At 39.9% G+C, this 22,500-nt stretch overlaps 1 protein-coding gene across 1 annotated transcript in view; it reads right to left on the bottom strand.

Moving 5' to 3' along the window:
* astn2 (astrotactin 2) overlaps positions 1–22,500 on the bottom strand; it is a 285,511-nt gene that overhangs the window by 5,081 nt on the left and 257,930 nt on the right. The window contains exon 20 of the mRNA XM_032540394.1: positions 16,230–16,371. Within this exon, the coding sequence (XP_032396285.1) occupies positions 16,230–16,371 (142 nt within the window). The remainder of the gene's footprint in view (positions 1–16,229; positions 16,372–22,500) is intronic.

The raw sequence follows: 22,500 nt of genomic DNA, 5'->3' as shown, positions 1-22,500 counted from the left end.
CAGTGGCAGAAGCAAACAAGAAATCCTTTGAAAAACAGCTTGCAAGCCATTACCAGTATACCCTTGACCAAAAAAAAACTATAACTCCACAAAAGATTGGAATTTTGGATATGCCGACACAGACATACAGTATGCGGATACAACCTTTAAATGGTGTACTTTTTACAGGTTTGCAGGTTAATGTGTAATGGTGGTCTTGCTCTATGATATATTTTATCATAACCATACATTAACATCACATACTTTTTCAGAAAATGTGTTGCAAATAAGGTGCCAGGGATTGTGGGATTTAATTATATCTGAAAATGAGTCCAGTACCACAGTGGAGGAGATAGGAGGAGAGGGGCATCTGGCATGACTCAAAGCCCTCCATAAGGACAAAGTTCCTCTCTCTGAAAATGTCAAGCATCAGATTTTTTTGGGTTCTATGACAGAATTTAAGACCAATCAGTACCCTGATAAGATACCACAGCAAACAGTTCAAGACATTGCAATAGGAGATGAGACACACTGAGAAAATGTAATGCATCTCAAGTAATGCAGGGCCACACTGTTCAGAATAGAAAACAAATGACCTTTACATGTCCTTTAGAAAATGCCAGTCTGTGTACTTCTGAATAAGAAAAAGTACAAGGAGTAACTGGTCATATTACATCCCAAAAAAGGATCAAGGGTGGCAAAGATTAAGCCATCAATATCCTTGCAGTGGCAAGGAGAGAGAGAGAGTGAGATTCAGTAGCTAGTTAGCCTTTATTGTCCACACCTTTACCCCAAACACCCTATATGCACAGTTCCTTCCAGTCCGTTCCACTGGTACCCCTTATGCACAGAGATGGCAGCTGCCGCTCCCATGAACATACACAGCTATCTGCCATTACTGTCTTGATGATGGTTGAACTTTTAACTCGCCGCTGAAGCTCTCTGTGTGACCATGGTAACCACAGAAACCACACCAAGGAATATGCAATAGCAGCTTTTACTGGTCTCTGAATTCCCTGAATTATACACTCCTTATCCATACAGTAAAGTTACATAAATAAAAAAGGTCATACTATTAGCTGTGATGTTTGTTTTGCCAAACTTGCTACATAAATTGTCGCATATTGCTAACCATTTTCTCCATATATAAAAAAAAAATTCACCTGCTTTTCAGGGTCATAGTGTTGTGCATGTTGTCTAACTTTGTCACACTGTCTTGACACTTGAATGGAACAAAGCCATCGGTAATGCTATTAGTAGTCTCACATTGCCAAGTCAAGATTAACATTCAGGCCTGGGCAATCACGTACCCAGATCCCCTTAATAGGAAACGCAGATATCACTAAGAACTAATAAAACCTCGATACCATACCACAGTTTTTAGGCTGCACAGTAAATAACTTCCGAATAGGATGGCTGGTCAAAGGCCTCTGCCAGGGAACACCATATGCCTTAAGTGCCGACCTTAAGTGAAGGTAAAAGAAAAAAGAGCATGGTACATTGAATGCATTTTGTAAGTCAGAGAAGGGTAACAAGCCCACCTAGCCAACAATGTCTTTTAGACAATGAACTCCCATTTGTTCCTACTGTGGTGCTGTTAACGGCCTCCCACCAATCAGGAGTGCCGTATTATTGAACAATGGGGAAAGAGTGTGAAAGTTACAAGCTATATGGCAGTATGTTTCAGCTAATCCTCAAGTTTTGATAAGATGAGAGATAATGGGGCCAAAGCATAGCTGGCACTGTTTGCTACAAACATTGGCAAAAAGAACGTCATGTAGTGACCAAGCACTTTCTAAGGTATGCCAGCAAAAAGACATATCCGGATTAGGCCAGGTAAGGAGGGGTCTAAACACAAAGGACCAGAAATAATGTTTAATCTTGGGAACTGAAAGGCCACCATCCTCTCTCCTCATTTGTAGACATCTTAAGTCGCAGCCGCTTGCCTTTCCAGATAAATTTAGATACTGCTGATTTTAATTTACGCCAGTAACCTGCAGGAGGGGAGAGAGGTAGCATAGAGTTTACAAAATCCTGGGTAAAACATGCATTTTAACCACTGAGATATGGGCTTCAATGGACAATCCATATTTCCATACCCTTCAAAACGCTGTTAAGAGCAACAGAATAGTAATGCTTAACAATCTGGTTTAAGCAATGGAAAACCTCAATGCCTAAATATCTAAACTGCTTAACAATGGGGAGATTGGCAGAGATGGTTGAATTGCGGGAAGAATCATTTAAATGAAGTAGTGCAGACATTGGCTAGTTAATTTTAAAGTGTGATAAGCTTCCATACTCCTCGCATAAAGACAGATGTTGAGTGAGAGACTGAGAGGGATTTTCTAGAAAGACCAAGACATCGTCCGCAAATAGTGACAGATGATGCTGTGTAATACGAATGCGTACTGGTGACACCATAATCGATTGGCGGATGGCTTGAGCCAGCAGCTCTAGAAAAATGACAAATAGTGCAGGACTCAAAGGGCAACCTTGGCGGGAGGATGGAAATAAAGAGAAGGAGGAGAGCAGCCCGGTTAAGACTCGGGCTGAGGGATTAAAATACAAGGCTTTAATCATACCAGTGAAGGTTCCACCAAAGCCCATCACCTCTAAGACTGACCATAAAAATGGCCACTCTAGTCTGTCAAATGCTTTCATTGCATCAAGAGAGAGAAGTGACATTTGGGTCTTACTGTCCTCTGCCGCATCAACAATGTGGAGAAGGCGTCTAACATTATCTACTGCTAGTCTTGTTTTTATGAATCCTGTTTGGTCAGAGTTCACTAATTTTGCCATATGAGACTCCAAACGATGAGCTAGGAGCTTTGCAAAGATTTTTACGCCAGCGTTATGTAGGCTCAGAGGTTGATAGCTAGAACACTGTAGGATCCTTATACGTTTTCAAGAGTTAGGAAATTAAGGTTGTGTTAACATCCCTTGAGAATTCACCCTATTCAATAGATAATCATGTCAAGAAGGAAAGGGCCCAACTGTTCCCAAAAAGTTGCATAGAATTCAAGGGGAATCTCATCAAAGCCCAGTAATTTTCCTTTTTGCATATTCTGTACTGACAAACCCAGTTCTTCAATAGTAATCAATTTGTCCAAGATAGCTGATTTCTCTGCTGATAATTGAGGCAAGTCAAGCTGATTTAACCAGCTGTCACAGTGGGATTTATCCAAGGTAACCTCAGATTCATACAGATTGGAATAAAATGTCTGAAAGGATTTATATATTTCAGCAGGGTCAGTTCTCACATTACCATCTGAAGATTTAATAGCAGGACTATTTTCAAAATAATCACTGGATCTTAATTTCTTAGCGAGAAGGTGGCTAGGTCTAGCACCCTGAAAGTAATATCACTGTCTTGCTCTGTGAATAAGAAATTCAGACTTCTGTTTCAAAATGTTGTTTATTTTTTTCTTGACTACTGATTTGTTTCACTATGATGTTTTGGAGCTCGCTGCGTAGGATACAATTGTGTGATAGAATCTATTGGCTAAACGGCCGGTATCCACCTCAGCAAATATGTCTCCTGTAATAATGAAATGTTAACATTCTCTTTCTTAGTAAGCCCAGAGTGCTGGCTCGTTTGTGCTGGTTTCTGTTTGCCAAATCTGCTAGCTTCACCTCCATCTCCTGCAAAGCGTGTCCATGGCAGTCAAGAATACTTGGGTTGCTTACCACGGTAGGTTTTAGGTTGTTCACATCCGATCTAATAGAGCCAAGGCTTGTAGTCAGAAATTCTAGCTGGACATGGATAGCAGTTATCTTATTGTCTTTGTCAATCCCCACCTGTTGAATCCGAGCAAAACGTGGTTCGAGGCAGCCTTTCTGATTCGCCATCAATTTAGTCCGCGCTCGATTCTTTTCTTGTTTGCTATTCTACTTCAACTAATTCGAACGTGCCCAAAGTAGTAAAATATCAAAGTTGGAATCATATAAAACTTGACAAAGTAGGGCCAGGAGATACACCTTAAGCCACCATCTCTGTCCAGCCAATCATGTGACTTGGCTGAAACACTGTTTGTTATGGTTTGTGGTGCAGTTTGGCGCAGTTTGTTTTTGTTGCCATTTGTGGAGCCTGGGCTGTCTACAGAGACTGCATTTTTTTCAGTGTGTTCTTTTTTAATTTTTTTATTTATTGTTTCCGGGTAAAACAGTACGCGTAAAAAAGCCAGATTTTAGCCCAAGGGCTAATTTCCATCTGTAGTCCATTGTGTGTTCAGGGGACAGGCAGCTAGTGGATAGTGAGATGTTTGCTGTATGTGACAAAAAATGGTGTAGCCTAAAAAACATGTGACATCGCTTAGAGCACCTTTAAGTTGAATTTAACAGTATGTGCAATAATGCAGTTGTGGTGAAGGTCGTTTTTTGAGTGAAGTATAAATAAAAAAGATCACGTTCACTATTTTTCTTACTGCAGGGGAAGTTTGGAAAAGTGAATTTAGTATTGAGAAATGTTTGTAACTCGTTATGAAAAACTGTAAGCTTTCAACAGTATTTCCACAGAGTTACCACTGTAAAAACAACACAATGACAACAAGGAAACCACAAAACACAGTGTGACACAATGAACAACTGAGATGGCATTCCAATGCTAAATACTTTGAGAAATACATGAAAATAAAGACATTAGGATATTATTGTTTTCACAAAACTTGCTTTTCTTCCTAAACCCGATTGCCTGTTTTTTCATGTTATTTCTTTTGAGAGCTGTCCCAATGCTGTCAAATGATTGTTTTGTTTGTAACATGACCTGTTTGGACATTGCTCACATAGTTTGTCTGGTCTTGCTATTCAACAGGGTGGATGCGGTATTCCCCAAGAACCTCAGAAAAGACGCATAGGCCTCACTGGCTCCTCTGCCCAGCAAAACAATGCTGGAATGTAACAGTCACACTGTTTAAATTATGTGGCCACATAACGTGCAGATGGATACAATGAGGTAGGAAAAGGGAGGGCAGCAGGAGGAAGACAACGAGGCGGGAGTTTTATCAAGGCAATTTGTTGAAAGTTTTGTTTGGGACCCAGGATGTGAGCTTGCCAGCCTTTTATTGCCGTTTGTGGTTGTGTAAATGGTTGGCATCAATGACAGGTACTGTTCCCCTTTCTACCGCCCCTACAGCAATTACAAGATTGTTATGTACAGGAATCAAGCCTTTTCTGCCAGGAGATTAAGCCTCTCAGAGAGTCAACTTTGGTGTTCTGCTTTTTGTTTGGGTAAATGGGGGATAACGTGGTCATTGTGCAAGGAAATTTGACATTTTACAGGAAATATGAGAAACTTTACAAGTTTTTGATCACAGTTAGGAACCTCGGCCAGGGATCCTTTATACTGTTAGTCCTTTACTGCTATCTCATTCATAGACACAGATAGTAGCGAAAAAGGGGGCTAGATGGACAGAGAGTGCTGTCTGAGCTCAGTACAGGCACTCAGTGATGATAAAGATCCAGAGAGAACAAGGGAACCTGCCACGGTCTGGCCTGCCATGAGAATGTCAAAACATCAAGTAGGCCTAAAAGAATTGGCAAGACACACACAACTATCCTGGCCACCCACCCACAAACACACGCACACGCACACGCACACGCACACGCACACGCACACACACACACACACACACACACACACACACACACACACACAGGGATATGGTTTTCTTTGTCTCTCTATTTTTTTATCTACATTGTTGAATATAGCTAAGCCCTGTCTATCCCTTTCTTATGGTGGACATTTTAGGACGTCCTCAGCCATCAGAGTCAGGTCTCAGACATCAGATGAAAAGGCGTCAGGCATCAGGTCAAATAGCTTCAGATCTCAAGTAAAACAGCCTCAGGTCTCAGGCAAAAAGGCATCAGGACTCAGGACACAGCCTTGCGGTGGTAATCCATTTGTCCATGTGACGCTTCTGTCGCTTCTGCATTTGAACAAATGCTGCGCGTCAAAAAGCTTGCTGATGTCCATCTTTATGCAAATTAATCCATTGAACGCCACTTAACTATCCTGTACAAGTCAACGAAAATCTTTCAAACTGACCTTTGTTGATCTGAAATTAAGACAGATTCAACAATTGAATGGCCTATTTCTCGCTTAAATTGTTTTCAAAATATGTTTCAGTGAACTATTTCAGTAAAACATGACATCGTACTCCGTCCGAGCTGCCATGACAGTGGCTAAAAATTCTCAAGCAGCAAGATCCACGTGACACATTCGTCCAATCAGCTGCAAGTCAGGGATGTGGAGCATCAACCATGGATGTATGACGTTGCGACACCACACTACTACGATGGCCCTGAAGTGCAACACAACAGCAAATAGGAAAACACTTCAACAAATCATTAAGCACAACAGCGAATAGGAAAACAAAACGGCAAATAGGAAAATACAACAGCAAAAAAGAAAACACTTTAACAAATCAGAAAGTACAATGGCAAATAGGAAAACAAAACGGCAAATAGGAAAACACAACAGCAAATAGAAAAACACAACAGCAAATAGGAAAACACAACAGCCGATACGAAAACACTTTAACAAATCATCAAGCACAACAGCATTAACTTCTACCGGAAAAAGTAGGTCCCATCTAGCAGAGGACGGACCCTTGTGATTGGACAGACGGACTGTCCATCTTTCCAATCACAAGGGTCCGTCCTCAGGAAATTGGAGTACTCTCTCACTAGCTTGCTAGACCGCATCCCTTCCTTCAGTGCCAAAATTGGTAATTGGTTCAAAATAGGCACTATTCCGTATTTTTCACCTCATCTTTCTGTCAAAAGACAGGCAGTTAATGCCGTTTTGTTTAATTACTTGTTGAAGTGTTTTCATATTTGCTGTTGTGTTTTCCTATTTTCTGTTGTGTTTTTCTATTTGCCGTTGTGTTTTATGATTTATTGAAATGTTTTCCTATTTGCCTTTGTGTTTGATGATTTGCTGTTGCATTTTTCTATTTGCTGTTGTGTTTTATGATTTGCTGTTGCCACTGTACACTTCAGTCGCGTCGCAAAAATGGATCAGCAAAGTCAGACAAAAGAGTCTCAGACCCAACAGCCTGGAGGTCGGAGTCTGACTGCTATGAAGATGCAGGTCCATTTTCACACAAACCGCGAGTCGTTCAGACAGCAGGTAGTTAAACAGCAAAACTATCCAGTCAATTTACCAAATTCCCCAATATCGTTTATGTCTCCTTTACAACACCAAAGAAAGACGCTCCCGGTGTGGGTGAGCGGCGGAGGACGGATCAAAACCAGAACGCAGCCAGAACGGAGCACTGACGCGCCCAGTGAAGAATCGGAGTCAGGTTGTTTTGTCTGAAGCTGTTTGGTCTAAGGCTGTTTTCTCTGGGGCTGTTTCCTGAGACCTGATGCCGTTTTGCCTGACGCCTTAGACTTGAGGCTGTTTTTTCTGAGATCTGACACTGTTTAACCTGACACCTGACACAATTTTGTCTGAGACCTGACTCTGATGGCTGAAGATGTCCTAAAAAGCATACCATACTCCCTCTAAGTCCTTGTCTCTAGCATCTATTCCAAGGCTGTCTAGCTGCACATGGCTTTTCTCAAAGCGGCTCAGTTTTGTCTCTGTGCCATAGTTTTGAAAGCTCAGCAAACAATGAAGTGGACAAATGGCAGATTAATGTTTGTGTAAATTAACAATGTTGCCATTAAAGTAACCATTGCCCTCTAATTTAATGAGACAGTGGAGAGATGGCTGAACAAGGGATGACAAGACAGAAAGCTCAGAGACAGTCCGAGCAAGAGAGGAGGAATGAGAGAAAGTGAGAGTGAGAGAGGATCAATTAGGGCAGTATTTTTGGCATGCTGAGAGAAGCTAGGGCAGTAGGGGATGCCTTTTCCATGACATCAGCGTTTGGACACACATCAGTAGAGCCAGTCCACAAATCCTTTAAAGTCACATAGAATCATTTCAGCTTATCTTATGACTTATAGTCCAAATGAATGTAATGATGACAACACCCCATTAAGAGTCATTCAACAGATTTAAATGTATGCACCAGATATTTCTGGAAACTGAGATATTTCAAGAGAATTGACAATACTTTGGACGGCATTTGACAAAATCACAACTGGATTATCGTGTTACGCTATTAATAACATTGAAATAATACAATGCCCACACGTGAAATATGTTTCCAGTTTCCAGAGCACATGCCTTTGTTCTATAAAAAAACTGTACATCTGCCCACTTAGTGTTCTCAGGCAAACACTGTTTTTTGTGCTACTTTCCAATAATACCAACAGTGAATAGGCCACCAATCTCAAACTATTTTATTTAGATTGTGTAGCTAACATCTTCATACAACCACTTTATATTAGCTCAGTCCTCTTTGCTGATGCTCCCTTTTGTCTTTCAATCCACTAGCTGGTTTAAAGTTCTGCAAGCTTACAGATCTCTGTCAAAATCTATCAATCTAGCCCCGTCCTCCTGCTGCTGCGGGGGGGGGAGCTTCGGATTCTTTCACAGAGGGCGCCGTGGAGGAGGATCATGACTGAAACAACTGCTGAACATGGACTGTTGGTTTGTTTTATTCTTTTAATGTGTCTTGGTTTTATCACACTGTTGTCTGATATGATTACAGAGACTGTGTTTCTGAGTGCTATGTCAACCTAGCTTAATAAAATGTGTTTATTCTGATTTTAATTTAGTGTGGAACCAGTTGCTGTTGCAACCAGGTATTTATGGGCTAGTGTTCCATTTTTGCTTCCCTGTATCCAATCTTGAAACAGACCTATTTCCCCCCCTTCTCTTCCTTCTGTATCAATGTCTCGTCTATTGTTCTGTGTTTTACATGTTTTGTGTAATGAGGGACTTAACTTCGGATGCACTATTGTTTGGATTTAACAAAGTGAAAGGCAGTAGCAATATTCACATACTTTTCACTTCAACGCAGCTTTTTTGACAATGGGTAATCTTTAATTTTTGGTTTAAAATTGTGGTACACTGAATCATAAACGAGCCAGCACTCTGGGCTTACTAAAAAAGAGAAATGTTGGTCAAAATCCCACTACTTAGTTGAAACGACTCTGCTCGCAACTTAACCGTCTCTGATAACTTCCCCATTGTTAAGCAGTTAAATATTTAGGCATTGAGGTATTTCCCTGCTTAAACCAGATTATTAAGCATAACTATTCTGTGCCCTAATCAACGTTTTGAAAGACATGGAAAAATGGATAAGTCTCCCCATGTTGATTCAAGCCCGTATCTCAGTTGTTAAAATTAATGTTTTACCCAGGCTTCATTTTGTGAGCTCTATGCTACCTCTCTCCCCTCCTGCTGGCAATTGGAATAAATTACAATCAGCAGTATCTAAATTCATGTGGAAAGGCAAGCGGCCGCGACTTAAGATGTCTACTCTACAGAGGAGGAAAGAGGAAGGTGGCCTTTTTCAATTCCCAACCTCAAACAATATTTCTGGTCCTTCGTATTGAGGCCCCTCCTCACCTGGTTTAATCTAGATACATCAGTTTGCATACCTTAGAAGATGCCATGACAGAGCCTTGGTCACTCCATGACGTTCTTTTTGCCAATGTTTCTAACAAACAGTGCCAACTAAGCTTTGGCCCCATTATCTCACATTTTATCAAGACTTTGAGATTAGCTGAAATATACTGCTGTGTAGCTTGTAACTGGCACACTTTTTCCCCATTGTTCAATAATACGGCACTCCTGATTGGTGGGAGGCTGATAACGCATGCAGAACGCATTCAATCTACCACGTTCCTCCTTTTTATTTTTCCTGCAGTTAAGGTCGGCACCCAAGGCATACGGTGTCCCTTGGAAGAGGCCTTTGCCCATTCATCCTATTTGGAAGTTATTTACTGTGCAGCCTAAAAACTGTGGTATGGTATTTAGGCCTTATCAGTTCTTGGTGGTATCTGGCCGGTCTGCCCTTCCTATTGAGAGGGTCTGGGCACAGGATTGCCCAAGCCTGGGTATCGATCTCGACTGGCATGATGTTTGGTCTTACATTCCAGAAGTATCTCGCAATCCAGACCATCAGCAGATTCCCAACACAAAATTTCATTCATTGGATATATCTCACACCCGTGAAAATGCATCACATGAAAATAATTAACAGCCCTTTATGCAATTTCTGCCCAATTAAAGCACAAGGCCCTTATCTTCACATGTTCTGGGAGTGCTCTCCCGTTGGTCAGTTCTGGAACAGTATTGCATCCAAAATCTCCACCTTGTTTAATGTTACTGTGCCTGTTACTGTTAAGGTCTTGATTTTGAATGACCTGTCAGCCTTCCAGCTCTCTGAGACTCAGAAACGTGCTGTGTTTGCTGGACTTACAGCTGCAAAGAGGATGAATGCGAACCGTTGGAAAACGCCATACGACCTGTCTATCAGCACGTGGACCCTTTCCTACCTGGATGTGGTCTATTTGGACCTGTCCACGGCGCGGATAAATAGCACCCCAGGGAAGACTCTGGACACGTGGTGGTGACTCTGCGAGATCTAAATTGCGCAGGTGTTTGTTCCCTTGTCTTGTGTCTGTGTGTTTGTCTGTTTCTGCGTGTGTTGTTTTGTCTCCCTCCTTACCGTCTTTCCTCTGTTTAATTATAATTTGTAAAAATGTTTTTATATATTACTATGTTTTTGTTGGCCCTGGGACGCGTTCTCGTTTCAGTTTATTGTTTGTAATTGTCACTGTTTACTTCTTAAATATGTAAAAAAAATTAAAAAACATCTAACAATCAACAGGTATATCATACACGTTGGTACAGCTTTGGTCAATTGTCAAATGAAATCTTTCAATTTATGGAGCCGCACAAACAAAGTTCCATCACCTCAACTAGTATAATATGTCAAACCAATGGGGCATATAAACTGAACTGATCCTTAACCATAATTAATTTGCCATGACCACAATCTTTCTCCAACCACAACAAAGTAAATGTAGTTGCCTAATAGTCACTACAGTAACTGGGCTAACAGTCATTACCAGGAAGCCTGGTCCCCTAGTTAGCTGTTGAGACATGTAATGTAATCACAACATTCCTGATTTGGTTCTGCTCAAGAACCAGAAACTCAAAATCGATTCAATTAATTTGGCATGAGGATTTGCTGAGTAACTACCACCTGAGCCATCCTTTTAAAAAAGATAGTTACTGCATAAATGCACACATATACATCATGTCCTGCGATTTAAAATGAGGAAAATAGTTTGCTGGTTCAATGCTGAGGAAGACTGATGCATGTTTTGGCTTAAGACTGATTGACATTGGCTTAAGCCAAGCCATACAAAATAAAACAAGCAGGAAATGGTTCTTAACTGGCAAAAGACTGCTGGCTCACCAATAACACAAAGGAAAAAAACAAAACAAAAAAAACATAGCCAGAAGTAAGGCTTGCAAAACCAAATAAAGGATGACAAAAGAATTCCGACAAACTGTTTGTCTGGAGACACTGCTTTAAATAGTCTACACCAATTAGAAGCAGCCGTGGAGTAATCAGGAAGATGCAGGGCAGCTAGGACTGAGACAATTCAGGGCCTGTCAAGGAGCACAAGATCAATCTAAAGATCATCTATAAAACAGCAGTTTTTATTACAGCAACTATTGTCTTTTTGAACTAAATGTAAATTGGCTTGTTACTAGCGGTCTCCCAGTTTCTGACTTCTTCTCACTACTTCAGCTGCCCGCATCATTACTCGAACCCCCTCTATCCACCACATCACTCCTGTCCTCCAACAGCTCCACTGGCTCCCGGTCCAGTTCCGTATCAAATTCAAAATCCTTCTATTAGCATTCAAGGCCATCCACAACCTCGCCCCCCCATATTTGTCTGATCTCCTCCAGCGTCCCACTCCCTCCCGGCCCCTCAGATCCTCTTCCTCCATAAACCTCTCTGTCCCCTCTGCCCGTTTCACCACCATGGGGGGCGGAGCATTCAGCCGCTCTGCTCCCCGTCTCTGGAACTCACTACCACCCTAACTCAGAAACACTGATTCATTCCCCCATTTCAAGTCTCAACTAAAAACACATCTGTTTAAAACTGCCTATTCCACCTAAATGTCTATTGCTCTGCCTTTTCTGTTGTTTTGCTGTATAGTATTTGTTTTGCTGTTGAATAGTATTTGTTTTGTTTTGCTGTATAGTATTTGTTTTGCTGTTGTATAGTATTTGTTTTGCTGTTGTATAGTATTTGTTTTGCTGTATAGTATTTGTTTTGCTGTTCTTAATTTATGAATTCCATGTGCGGCGTCCTTGAGTGCCAAGAAAGGCGTCTTTAAATAAAATGTATTATTATTACTTTCTCTTGTGTATCTCTTGTTTTTTGTTATCATTGCTGTACTTTTCTGTATGTATTTGTCATTGTCTGCTGTCTATCAGCTAATCAGCTACTCTACATCCATGAAGACACCAACTTGATTAACTCACTTACCTGTCTGGATGCACAAAGTCACCACTAACATAAAAGTGTGTGGTTAATGAATGGTGCTGAAAGTCTGATAGTCCAACAAGTATTGTCATGCAGCCTGATGATCTCTGGAGAATTCTAACAGTTGATTTAGACTTAAGTCTAACACAAAACGCTGTTACATTGAATCATGTATATTAGTATTCATTTCTGAAATGAGGTGTGTAACTTTTCACAAAGCAAAGAGCATTTTAGTTTGCAGGGGAAGGTTAGGGCCATAGCAGCCTTGGTAATGATCAAGTGTAAAGCCAATACCAGTAGAGGTCTTATCATGCTCGTGATTTAGACAAGCAGAGTTGGCTGCGAGCAGATGGGCCCTCAGACGTAATTCCGACGTAGATTCTTCTCTTATCAGAGAAAAACAACACTGTGGAGACTGCCGAAACCAAGATAAGACTGTTACAAAGTTTGAATTTTGGCTCCTGTTGCAGGTTTTTGTATGTGGTGACTTCTACAGATTAAAATAATATTTATTTCTCCACTATTCTTCATCCAGTGTTAAACATGTAGGAAACTCAAAATCATGATTTTCTTTTAACTAAATAGATGGTAATTGTATAGTTGGCATTGCCATCAGCTTCTAGAAATGTCATCAATGACGTTCACTGCTTCCTGGCTCTTTTTTGGTATATTTTACCATATTAATTTCCTTGTTTAAATGCTTATGAACAGTTGTGATCTCTGCTCTTTCTTGGGTGCTTCTTTTTATTTGAAATTGACAATCTCATTAGTTTGTGACCACACACTTTATTGTTAATGTTAGATTGATTTATAAAACCACATGGCACATATTTTACTGTTATGTGTCAAGGAGACATTACTGTTAAATAGCTTATTGGCAGTGCTACATTAATCCATCAATCACCTTTGCTCTGGTGTAAATACACATACACACCCACACAAACATACAGCAATATAAAGGCCTTGTTTAGCATGTAATGTAGTTTTGCTGCTCTGTTAGTGTTTGACACCAACTAAATAAACTTTCCTGTAGGTCACTTGTTAGAGTAAATATGGTGAGGGTACTTTGCTGTCATCTGAGGTTATTAAAGCTCCTCTGGCTCAATCATACAGCATGGGCGTATTAAACTGTTGCAACTTTCAAGTTTTTGTAACTTTGCCTAGTACAGCACATATAGCTACATATAGATGGGGGAAAACATAATTCTAGATCAGGTTTTCTATAGCTTTAAATCCTGGCTGCTTATTTTAGAGGAGCAATATTAAGGTTCCCAGAACAAACCAAGGCCACCAAATAGCAAGCGCGTTATAAGAAGACACTAAACAAAACCTGAGAAAAGTCAAAACCTGAGAACACAGTTCATGTGTCCAATGACAGCCACAACAACATCTGGGTCCTGCCTGGTTCAGTCATTATTGCTGCTCTAGCAACTTTGTTTCAAGATGTACAAGGCAAGTGGTGCTCATGGGAAATGCAAATCACAACAATACCCAGTGGGATGAAAAAGAAAAAAAACTTGTCTGCCTCAATGTGAAGCAAAATATATTTATATTCTGAAATGTGCCTTTAAATAGTTTTCTGTAAACTGATTGATCAGAAAAATCTAAGCCCCTGATCAGTGCAGTGCAATCCTATGAAACAGTCCAGCAATTAATTAAAATATATTCTTTTAATTTATTATTATTTATCTCCAACCTGGCCTGGGAACGCCTCGGGATCCCCCAGTCGGAGCTGGTTGATGTGGCTCGGGAAAGGGAAGTTTGGGGTCCCCTACTGGAGCTGCTGCCCCCGCGACCCGATACCGGATAAAGCGGATGAAGATGGATGGATATTCTTTTAATTGTTGTTAACGTAGTGTCAGATACACGCTGGGTCAGCACTATGATCATGTAGAGGTTGCAGTTTATGGTGTTATTTCATTGAAATGCACTATGTTGTGTTGTGCTTCTTGTTTATTCATGTATGCAAATGATATGAACTAAATATAAGAAACAGATTTTAATGTAATGCAGTCCAGTACATCACCACATCACCATGCAGTTAATTTAAAAATGACATGATGTCTTATTCATAAGACCAACACTAATGGCAGATGGAGTAATCCCATTCACTAACAAATGACAATCAGCAAATAGACTTGGCTTCCCATGTCACACACTGTCAAAGTTTGAGTCCCTGATGTGTTAGAGTGATAGCTATGATAGCATTTAAAGGCAAGGTCTATCTGTTAGTTAAATGCCCCCTAAAATCTACAAAGAGTGATCAATTTGTTCTTTGAGTTTAACAAATACTGTCTCTTAACAGAGATCCTTCTGTATTGACTAAAACAGTGTTCTGCTCTGACCAAAGAGAACATAAAAGATTGGAAGCCTCAACCACTTCCACCACGTTAAGACTAAGTATAATTCCCTGGTTAACTCAATCCAGCTGTTGTAGGTAACACAATTCACCCCCTGAAACAAAATAACACTTGCAGTGGGAATTGTCATCACCCAAGGGAGGATGTGGTATTGCTGATATTGCCCAGTCATTCTTCTTTGGGAAAGATGCAGACATAGCCACAACATAATGTTTAATGAAAGGTCTTTATATGGTAATGGGAAACACTGAACTCATAAAAATGTGGTCAGAAAAACAATTAGGTCAATTGGGTTGCAATAAATTGCAAGCCGAGAACCAAGAGCAATGTCACACAATACTGTAGGTGAGTCGGGACAGGATTGTGCAGCCTTGGTGAAGTAATGCACTCTCTGATTACTTTCTAGTTGTAATAATACAAAATGTTTAGAAAAAGCAAAATTGGAACACACAAGTTGATCAAAAATGGGAACCCCCACCTTCTTCTGCCAGTTCTGAGACACGTTCTTAAACCTCCATATGACACTAATGTATGAGGTGTATTAACCATGACTGCCAAAACATATCAAGAGCCTTTAGAATTTCAAGGAAAATTTCCACCACCCCTGGCATCTTGCAACAAAGGCACTGACAGCAGGGGTGTCAGTTGGGGTCAGGAGTTCCTCAAAGTCAAGGTCAGCAGTTCTTCTCTGCTTAAAACTGCCTTGGTGAGGCCCTGGATCGGCTTCCTAAATTGTGTCATGGTTTGCCATAACCTTGATGAAGCCAAACCAAAGTCCCTCTCAAGGGCCTCGCAAAACTCCTTCCATACATTTGCTCGAGAAGCCACAAAAGCTGCACTAGTTTAGGCTTTTTGGAATCTGACCACTGAGTAAGGAGTCCCCTGAGCTAACCAAGTCTAGTACTCTTCTTTTTTGGTTTGACAGTTGTCCTTACCGCAGATGTCCATCAACAGGATCTCCGGTTGCTGCATGCCATGATGGCCTTTGGCTACACCTACAAACAGCTGCCTTAAAAAAATGTTGGCTTTGATATAACTACAAAGTTTATTATGGATTTCAGGCAACTCTGGAAAAAGAGGTAGTCCGACCCCTATCCAGGCATGTCATTCTAGTTCTGTGAAGCATTCACCTGAAAAGTGTCCTGGCTCCAGGATGAGGCCCTGGTTTCCCTACTCAGGATGAGGATGCTGTTTTTTGTAAATGTTGACTATATAGACAATTGGAAGTCTTAGTCTAGCCCCTTACTTGGTAACAACATACCTTGGTAGACCCAGCAACACAGCACAGCTCACAGGGTCCCACAACCCCCCACTTTCCATACTTCAGACATGTGCAAGAACCTTAAAGCTACAGTATGTCTGCATTAACTACAACACAACACTATTTATGACTCATGTTTATTCATACAGTGAACGCATAATAAATCTGTTATTCAACTGACTTGGAAAACTTGGCAAAAGGCATCAGCAGACTTACTTGTAAAGACTGTCGGGTTCCAGGCACTTAAAGACCACCGAGTACAGCATAGAGTGAGGATGGTCTCCAGCTCTCTTCCCGGCAACAACACAGGATGAACCCAAACCAGCAAACAGATCATCCACCATGCTCAGAACTTCACCTAGTAGAGAGATGAAATTGAAGTAAAAAAGAAAGAAAGAATGAAATTAAGAAAGAGAGAAACCCTTAAAAAATCTTACAAAAAGGGCACTTTGACATTGTTTTTTGTACTGTTTTACCATCTGTCATACTTTTTGCCAAAAAATGAGGAAAAAAAGCCAAACTTATCTTTCAGCATTATCTTTCATCTATTGTTCTTAGTTAAACAAAACAACACCACATGTTTTGGTTCCACCACATGTTTCAACAAAGGAAAAACAATGGTGCACAACATGAAGTTAGTCATGAATGAATTTCTGCATTAAGGAAAGCTCTTTCCTTTTCAAAGATTGTGCCATTTGACTCTGATGTTGTTAGTTTCACCTCTGGGGTCCGGAGGGAGCCATTTCACCAGCACCAAGCCTGAGGCTAAATTAAATATGACTTTTTACTGGCAGCAGACCATACACACTACATTACAGAACTGTAAGAAAACAGGATTTCTTTATTTAATGGGCACATGGTACTGTTACAATGATATCTCTCTGAGCACCCTGGCGTCTCACAAAACACTACTTCACAAGTTGTGAAATATCTTTCATGTCAGCTTACGGGAAAGGCGAGCGACGCACACTTGTTCCTTTGGATACACACATATACACTATGCCAGTTTCCAGTACTCATGGGGGTGATGGAAAAAAGAGGGAGCTGTCAAAATAGTTTAAAAGCTCTCAAATGGTTGGATTTCCAACTATTTCTACAAGAGGTAAAGGGCAGCTTAGTTTTAGCTTATGATACATGGGCCAACTTATAAACCCAGAGAGTAAGTCTGACTGGTAGGGCACAAGGGGATGGTAAGAAAAGGTTGCAGAAGAGAGGAAAAAGAACTGCACGAATGAATGATTTGACCTTTTTACAGAAAGCGGTCTGTGTATAGGAGGTTTCCCCCAAACACATTCCTGCACTGTTACAGGGTTGCTCTTTCAAAATTCTTACCTTTTTAAAACATTATTTTGTTGTTGGAACCTGCTTACAACTGCAAAAGAAGTTATCAATATCAATATCAGTATGTTTTAATAAACAGATTTAGTGTTTTTCTCAAAATGTTGGGAGCATTCCCTCATGGAGTATGTTTGTGCTTTACAGTTCCACTTCCCAAACAGAGAGGTCATTTTGGTTTGTCAACAGGACATGAAGAAGACAGATGTTTTATATTATGTCCAATTTCAGTAAAAATGAGGACAATATTAGAACATAGCCTATTAACAAACTAATTAAATAAAATTAGCTGAATTGAAGGTGAAGTCTAGATTTATTTCAAAGCTGATATTAGATTCAGTGTTTCCCATCAAATGTTATTGTCCAAGAGCTGCACACATACATATTTTATTTGTCTGGATGTTCCTGACACTCAATATGGCTCCACTAAACTGAAAACGGATACAATTTCTTGAATCAGTATCTTAGAGCTTGGTGCATGGGCAACCTGGCTCAGTGTTTTTATTTAGATCAACTTTATTTGTCACTTAGTGCCAACTGAACTGATTCAGAATTCAGCGGTTTTGTGTTATGTTCACTATCCTAATAACTTTTAAAAAATAATTTGGTTGAACATTAAATTGTCCTTAGCAGACCACTCAATCTCTCTCAGAAATAATTGGTAATGTTCAATTTAAAAATGACTGTTGACCTGATTTGGCCTTCATTTGTTCTGCCTTTCTAGTCTATCCCCCCACATTTTATTGTAAACAACTTTGAGAGGAATGTCAATTGAAAGCCAGATTTCTGCCACTTGATAAGAATAAAGGTATAAAAAGACCACTCCAAATACAGAGTAGAGTAGAAAAAGGTACACAATAAAGACAAACTAGGTCAAGAGAGAAAGAGAAACAATGAGAGAGAAATGGAAAAAGGACAGTGTGTTCTCTTATGTTCTATGATTTTAGATGTGGTCATGGAGAGAAATAATGATTTCAATGGATGTTTTAATAATCAGAATAAATCAAGGAGCTGATGCGTGACTACTGTACAGGTCAGGAGCAACGACTTGTGTTTTAGTAGCATTGAGTTGATGTATGTGATTATAAATAATCAGATTTGCAAAACACAAATGGCACACAGACTCATACTTGTGTAGCATAGAGCTATATACCAATGACTATAACTTTTCATTGCTGGGTCACAAGTTTATTTTCTACAAGCCAATTAAAAATGTAGCCTGTAGACTAGTAAATAAACACATATGTTGACAGAACAGTGTACACGTCTCCAAGAGGACTTTAGACAACAAGAACAAAAACAGGAGGAAAAAGGACAGAAGGGTAGAAAAAAATCGACGCATTCTGCCTGTATGGCCAGCTCAAGGTGAAACTGTATTCAGACATCTTTACATTTCTTTACATGTGGCATGTCTATTAACAAAACCTGATTGGACCTCTACCTGAGCATTGCATAATTACACGGGTGATAGGTGAAAGAGGCATGTGGAAAGTTTCAGTGTTTTGATGAAACACAACGAAAAGCAAAAACTAGATAGGTTGCTAGATAGGTGTATACATTTGTCTTACAATAAATTTAGACAGCCTGACTTACACTACGACAACAACACAAGCAAATATGTTTTGTTGTGACTACAGTTAAAACATTGTTTAGCAAAAATTGTATTTATTTAACCCTACCCATAAATGATGACCATGGATGTGACAAAGATGTAAGAATAATAATAGTAATAATAATAATAATAATAATAATAATAATTACTGAGTCTTTAATTTCATCTTTCAAAAATATCCCCCAGTGGTCAAGAATCTAGGAACACAAAGCACTTATGCCATTATAAAATGTGTTGATCATAGTGTTTATATTTACAACACTATTTGTTATCAGTTTGGGTCCAAACCAAACTTGTCATGACAATATTAGTGTTGTAACAATACACCAAACCCAGGGTTTGGCTTGTATCAAGATTTTTGACCCACAATTCGATTTCAAACCTTGATTCTTTTTTTACCAACTTTTTTCTGCCACATGGCATTGTTTTGTCATTGATTAAATCCCACTTTTCAACACAGTTGTACAACAGATACCTTATTTATTAATATTAAAGGATTTCATTGGATCAATCCAACACTAAAAATTCTTTTGTACCTTAAAATAATGTTTCCAAAATTGTTTTAGGGGTTCATTAACTCGTTGGAATGAAACATATGAATAATGGTAATGGTAACAGTAATGGACAATTCTGCTCCCAACCTGTAGGGAAAACAAAGAGGAAAAGTGCCTTGTGTCTACAGTAAAGGTGCTTATTGACAAGTAGCTAGCTAATGCTAATGTAATTCTTGGTGGGTAACATAAGATTACGACATCATTCATCACCCTCATTTATTTTTAGTATGATTGTTTTGACAACGGTTAACAACTCTGGGCTAACACAAATTTATCAGAAACGTTAATTGTACAGATAGACAACTAATCTAATGGTAATTTAGCTAGCTAGCACACCCCTGTCTGTCTGTCTGTCTCAGTCTCCCAGCGCTGCAAGGCTTCAGTTGGAATGAGGGCTGACAACAGCCCTGGGCAGGGGACACATCGCCAGCCATATAGCAGCCATCCCAGTTAGCACTTAACTCCAGTGCTAAGGACACTAACGGCAGTTTACTGAACCGTCGGGAAACAGGCTCAGACCAGAGTCAGAACAGCGGCCATTTGTAGCGTTATACCTCAGTTAGCGTTAGCGTTACCGGACTGGAAGGATAACTCTGGAAGTTGGAAATGGTGTGTCGCGATTCTGCCTTCTCACTTGCGATTTCGGTTTTGTTGACAATATCCATGTTTACTAACAGAGATACAAAGATGTTATGTCTCCCACATGCATAAATACAGAGGAGCATCATGGGCTTAGCTTAGCTACATGAGGCAAAGTGTCATAGTTGGACATTGCATGTACAGTGTGAATAGACCACTTATGTCACTTTCAGCACAAGGAAGTGCTGGAAGACTAAACAAAAGACAAATTCCTTTGGTCTGGTCTTCGGTGGCTCTCCAGTGGCTTACTGTATAATTATCAATTTAAGGACTCAGCAGGAGAACACAGTGTGTTTTAGTTCTTATAACAATCATATACCCTTACCTAGCAAACTCTACCACACATTCCATGGGTCAAACCCTCTTTAAACAGAGCCATCTGAAAGCTATAAACTGTTATGCAATAACATAAATATCAGACCAGTACGCAGGCTTAGTGGGGGTACACAATGTACCATCATGTGCACACAGTGAAGGGACTGATGTAGTCCTTTTCTAAGTGCAAATGTCAGTTTGCAAAAAGCAAACTATTGTAAGTAATGAGAATGTGATACTGAAACATTCTAAACTAACATAAAAGCAAACAAGACAGTTGTTTTACAAGGAATTATACAAAATGTAATTGTCATTTTTTTTGCATGTAATACATGCAAAAAACAGCAATTTCTAAGTGAAATTTAAGAAATCTCCCTACTGATTTAAGAGGCATTAAATACAAGGTGACACCACCTGAAGTTGCAAAGTGATCCTACATGAGACCACTGGCAGACAGTACTGGTCCCTTGAGAGTGGTGAAAGGCATGAATACTGTAAGCAAACATTATTTACGAGCATTTTGTTTCTCAAGACAAAGTGGTCAAACAGGAAAACAGATTTTTTTGTGAGATCTTACAAATGTAGAACCTTGAACACAAAATATTGAGAAATTAGTTGTCAACATTTGAACTAAACTACTTGTTAATCTTTCAAACTTGGCTTTGAGCTTAGAACATATGGCAGTGGTCTCACTCTATATCTCTCCTAATCAAGCTGCTGCTTGATTCAAAGTGGAGAAAGAGGAAATTCCAGCAACACATGCTTCATAACAACAGTTTATTAATCAGAAGCACATGTTCTTACAATCTAGTACAAAGACAATACGCTAAAACTGGACTTACTAATAAATATTTGTATTTGTTTATCTCTCACTGCCTCAAAAGTTATACCCGAATTTGGTGAAGCCCTGGTTTACTTTAACATACAGTATTTCCTTTATGAACACCTTGACCCTCCTGCTTACTACAATCTTACATTTGAGAGAGTAGAAAGATGATACCTGCTTTCATTCAGTATCACACAAGAGGCAAGATGAGAAAGAGGGGTAAAGTGTGTGTATGCATTTGAGGGAGTAGTGACTGGGGTGAGGAAATGACAAGGGGTGATGAATCGCATGTGGATTGTTCACACATGCAAAATGATGGTATGACTCAACTGCTAAACTGGAAGTGTTTTTACAAGCTGTTGGCACAGATGTATTGCTATGTCTGTGGAAGTTTGCTAATTCCTACTGAGGACCTTCAATCATCTACTGCCTCCAAGGTGGTAGCTTTTAACTTCTGCGTACCAATCTAGAATTAGGTAATTATACTCAAAATGAAATCCATTAACTCTAGAATATGATATCAAAAACCACCCAGAAGCAGCATTAATGGTTCTACCCTTCTGAGGGGTTCCTCACGGATAGACCTGTGGTCCGTCAACATTTCTGTCAATACCAAAGCCAAAACAGCACACAGCTGGCAAAAATTAAGGCCCCCAAAATTCTATTACCGTAAAAGCCATTTTGCGTGTTCTCCAGCTTACATGGCGATTTAAACCTCATGGTAAATGCCAGGTGACCTTTCTGGTAAGCAGAAAGGGGAACAAATCTAAGCAAATGACAACACCGGTTGACAGACAGCATACAGAGAGAACCGCTGTGATTCAAATACAAACAGGCCTCGTAACTATGATGTAGTTGCCAACAAGTCAAGTCAAGTTTATTTGTACGGACCCAATATCATATACAATGTCTCCAAGGGCTATGCGGGTGCACAACAGCAACAGTCCCTGACCCAGACTCACCCAAATTATCAAAGACGACAAGAGAAAACCCTCTCAATAAACCCTGGCACATAACAAAACAAGGGAAAAGGCAATAACAAAGAACAGAAAGTTGAACTATTGAAACACATACCGTGGGGCTCAAAAGTTTGGGCAGCCCAGGTAAGAATTTGTATTAATGTGCCTAAGGAAGTCAAGAAAAGATGGGAAAATCTCCAAAAGGCATCAAATGACAGATTAGACATTCATATAATATGTCACAAAA

The sequence above is a fragment of the Etheostoma spectabile genome, chromosome 16, assembly GCF_008692095.1.
Source record: "Etheostoma spectabile isolate EspeVRDwgs_2016 chromosome 16, UIUC_Espe_1.0, whole genome shotgun sequence".
NCBI lineage: Eukaryota > Metazoa > Chordata > Actinopteri > Perciformes > Percidae > Etheostoma > Etheostoma spectabile.
This window is presented reverse-complemented; position numbering and strand designations above follow the sequence as displayed.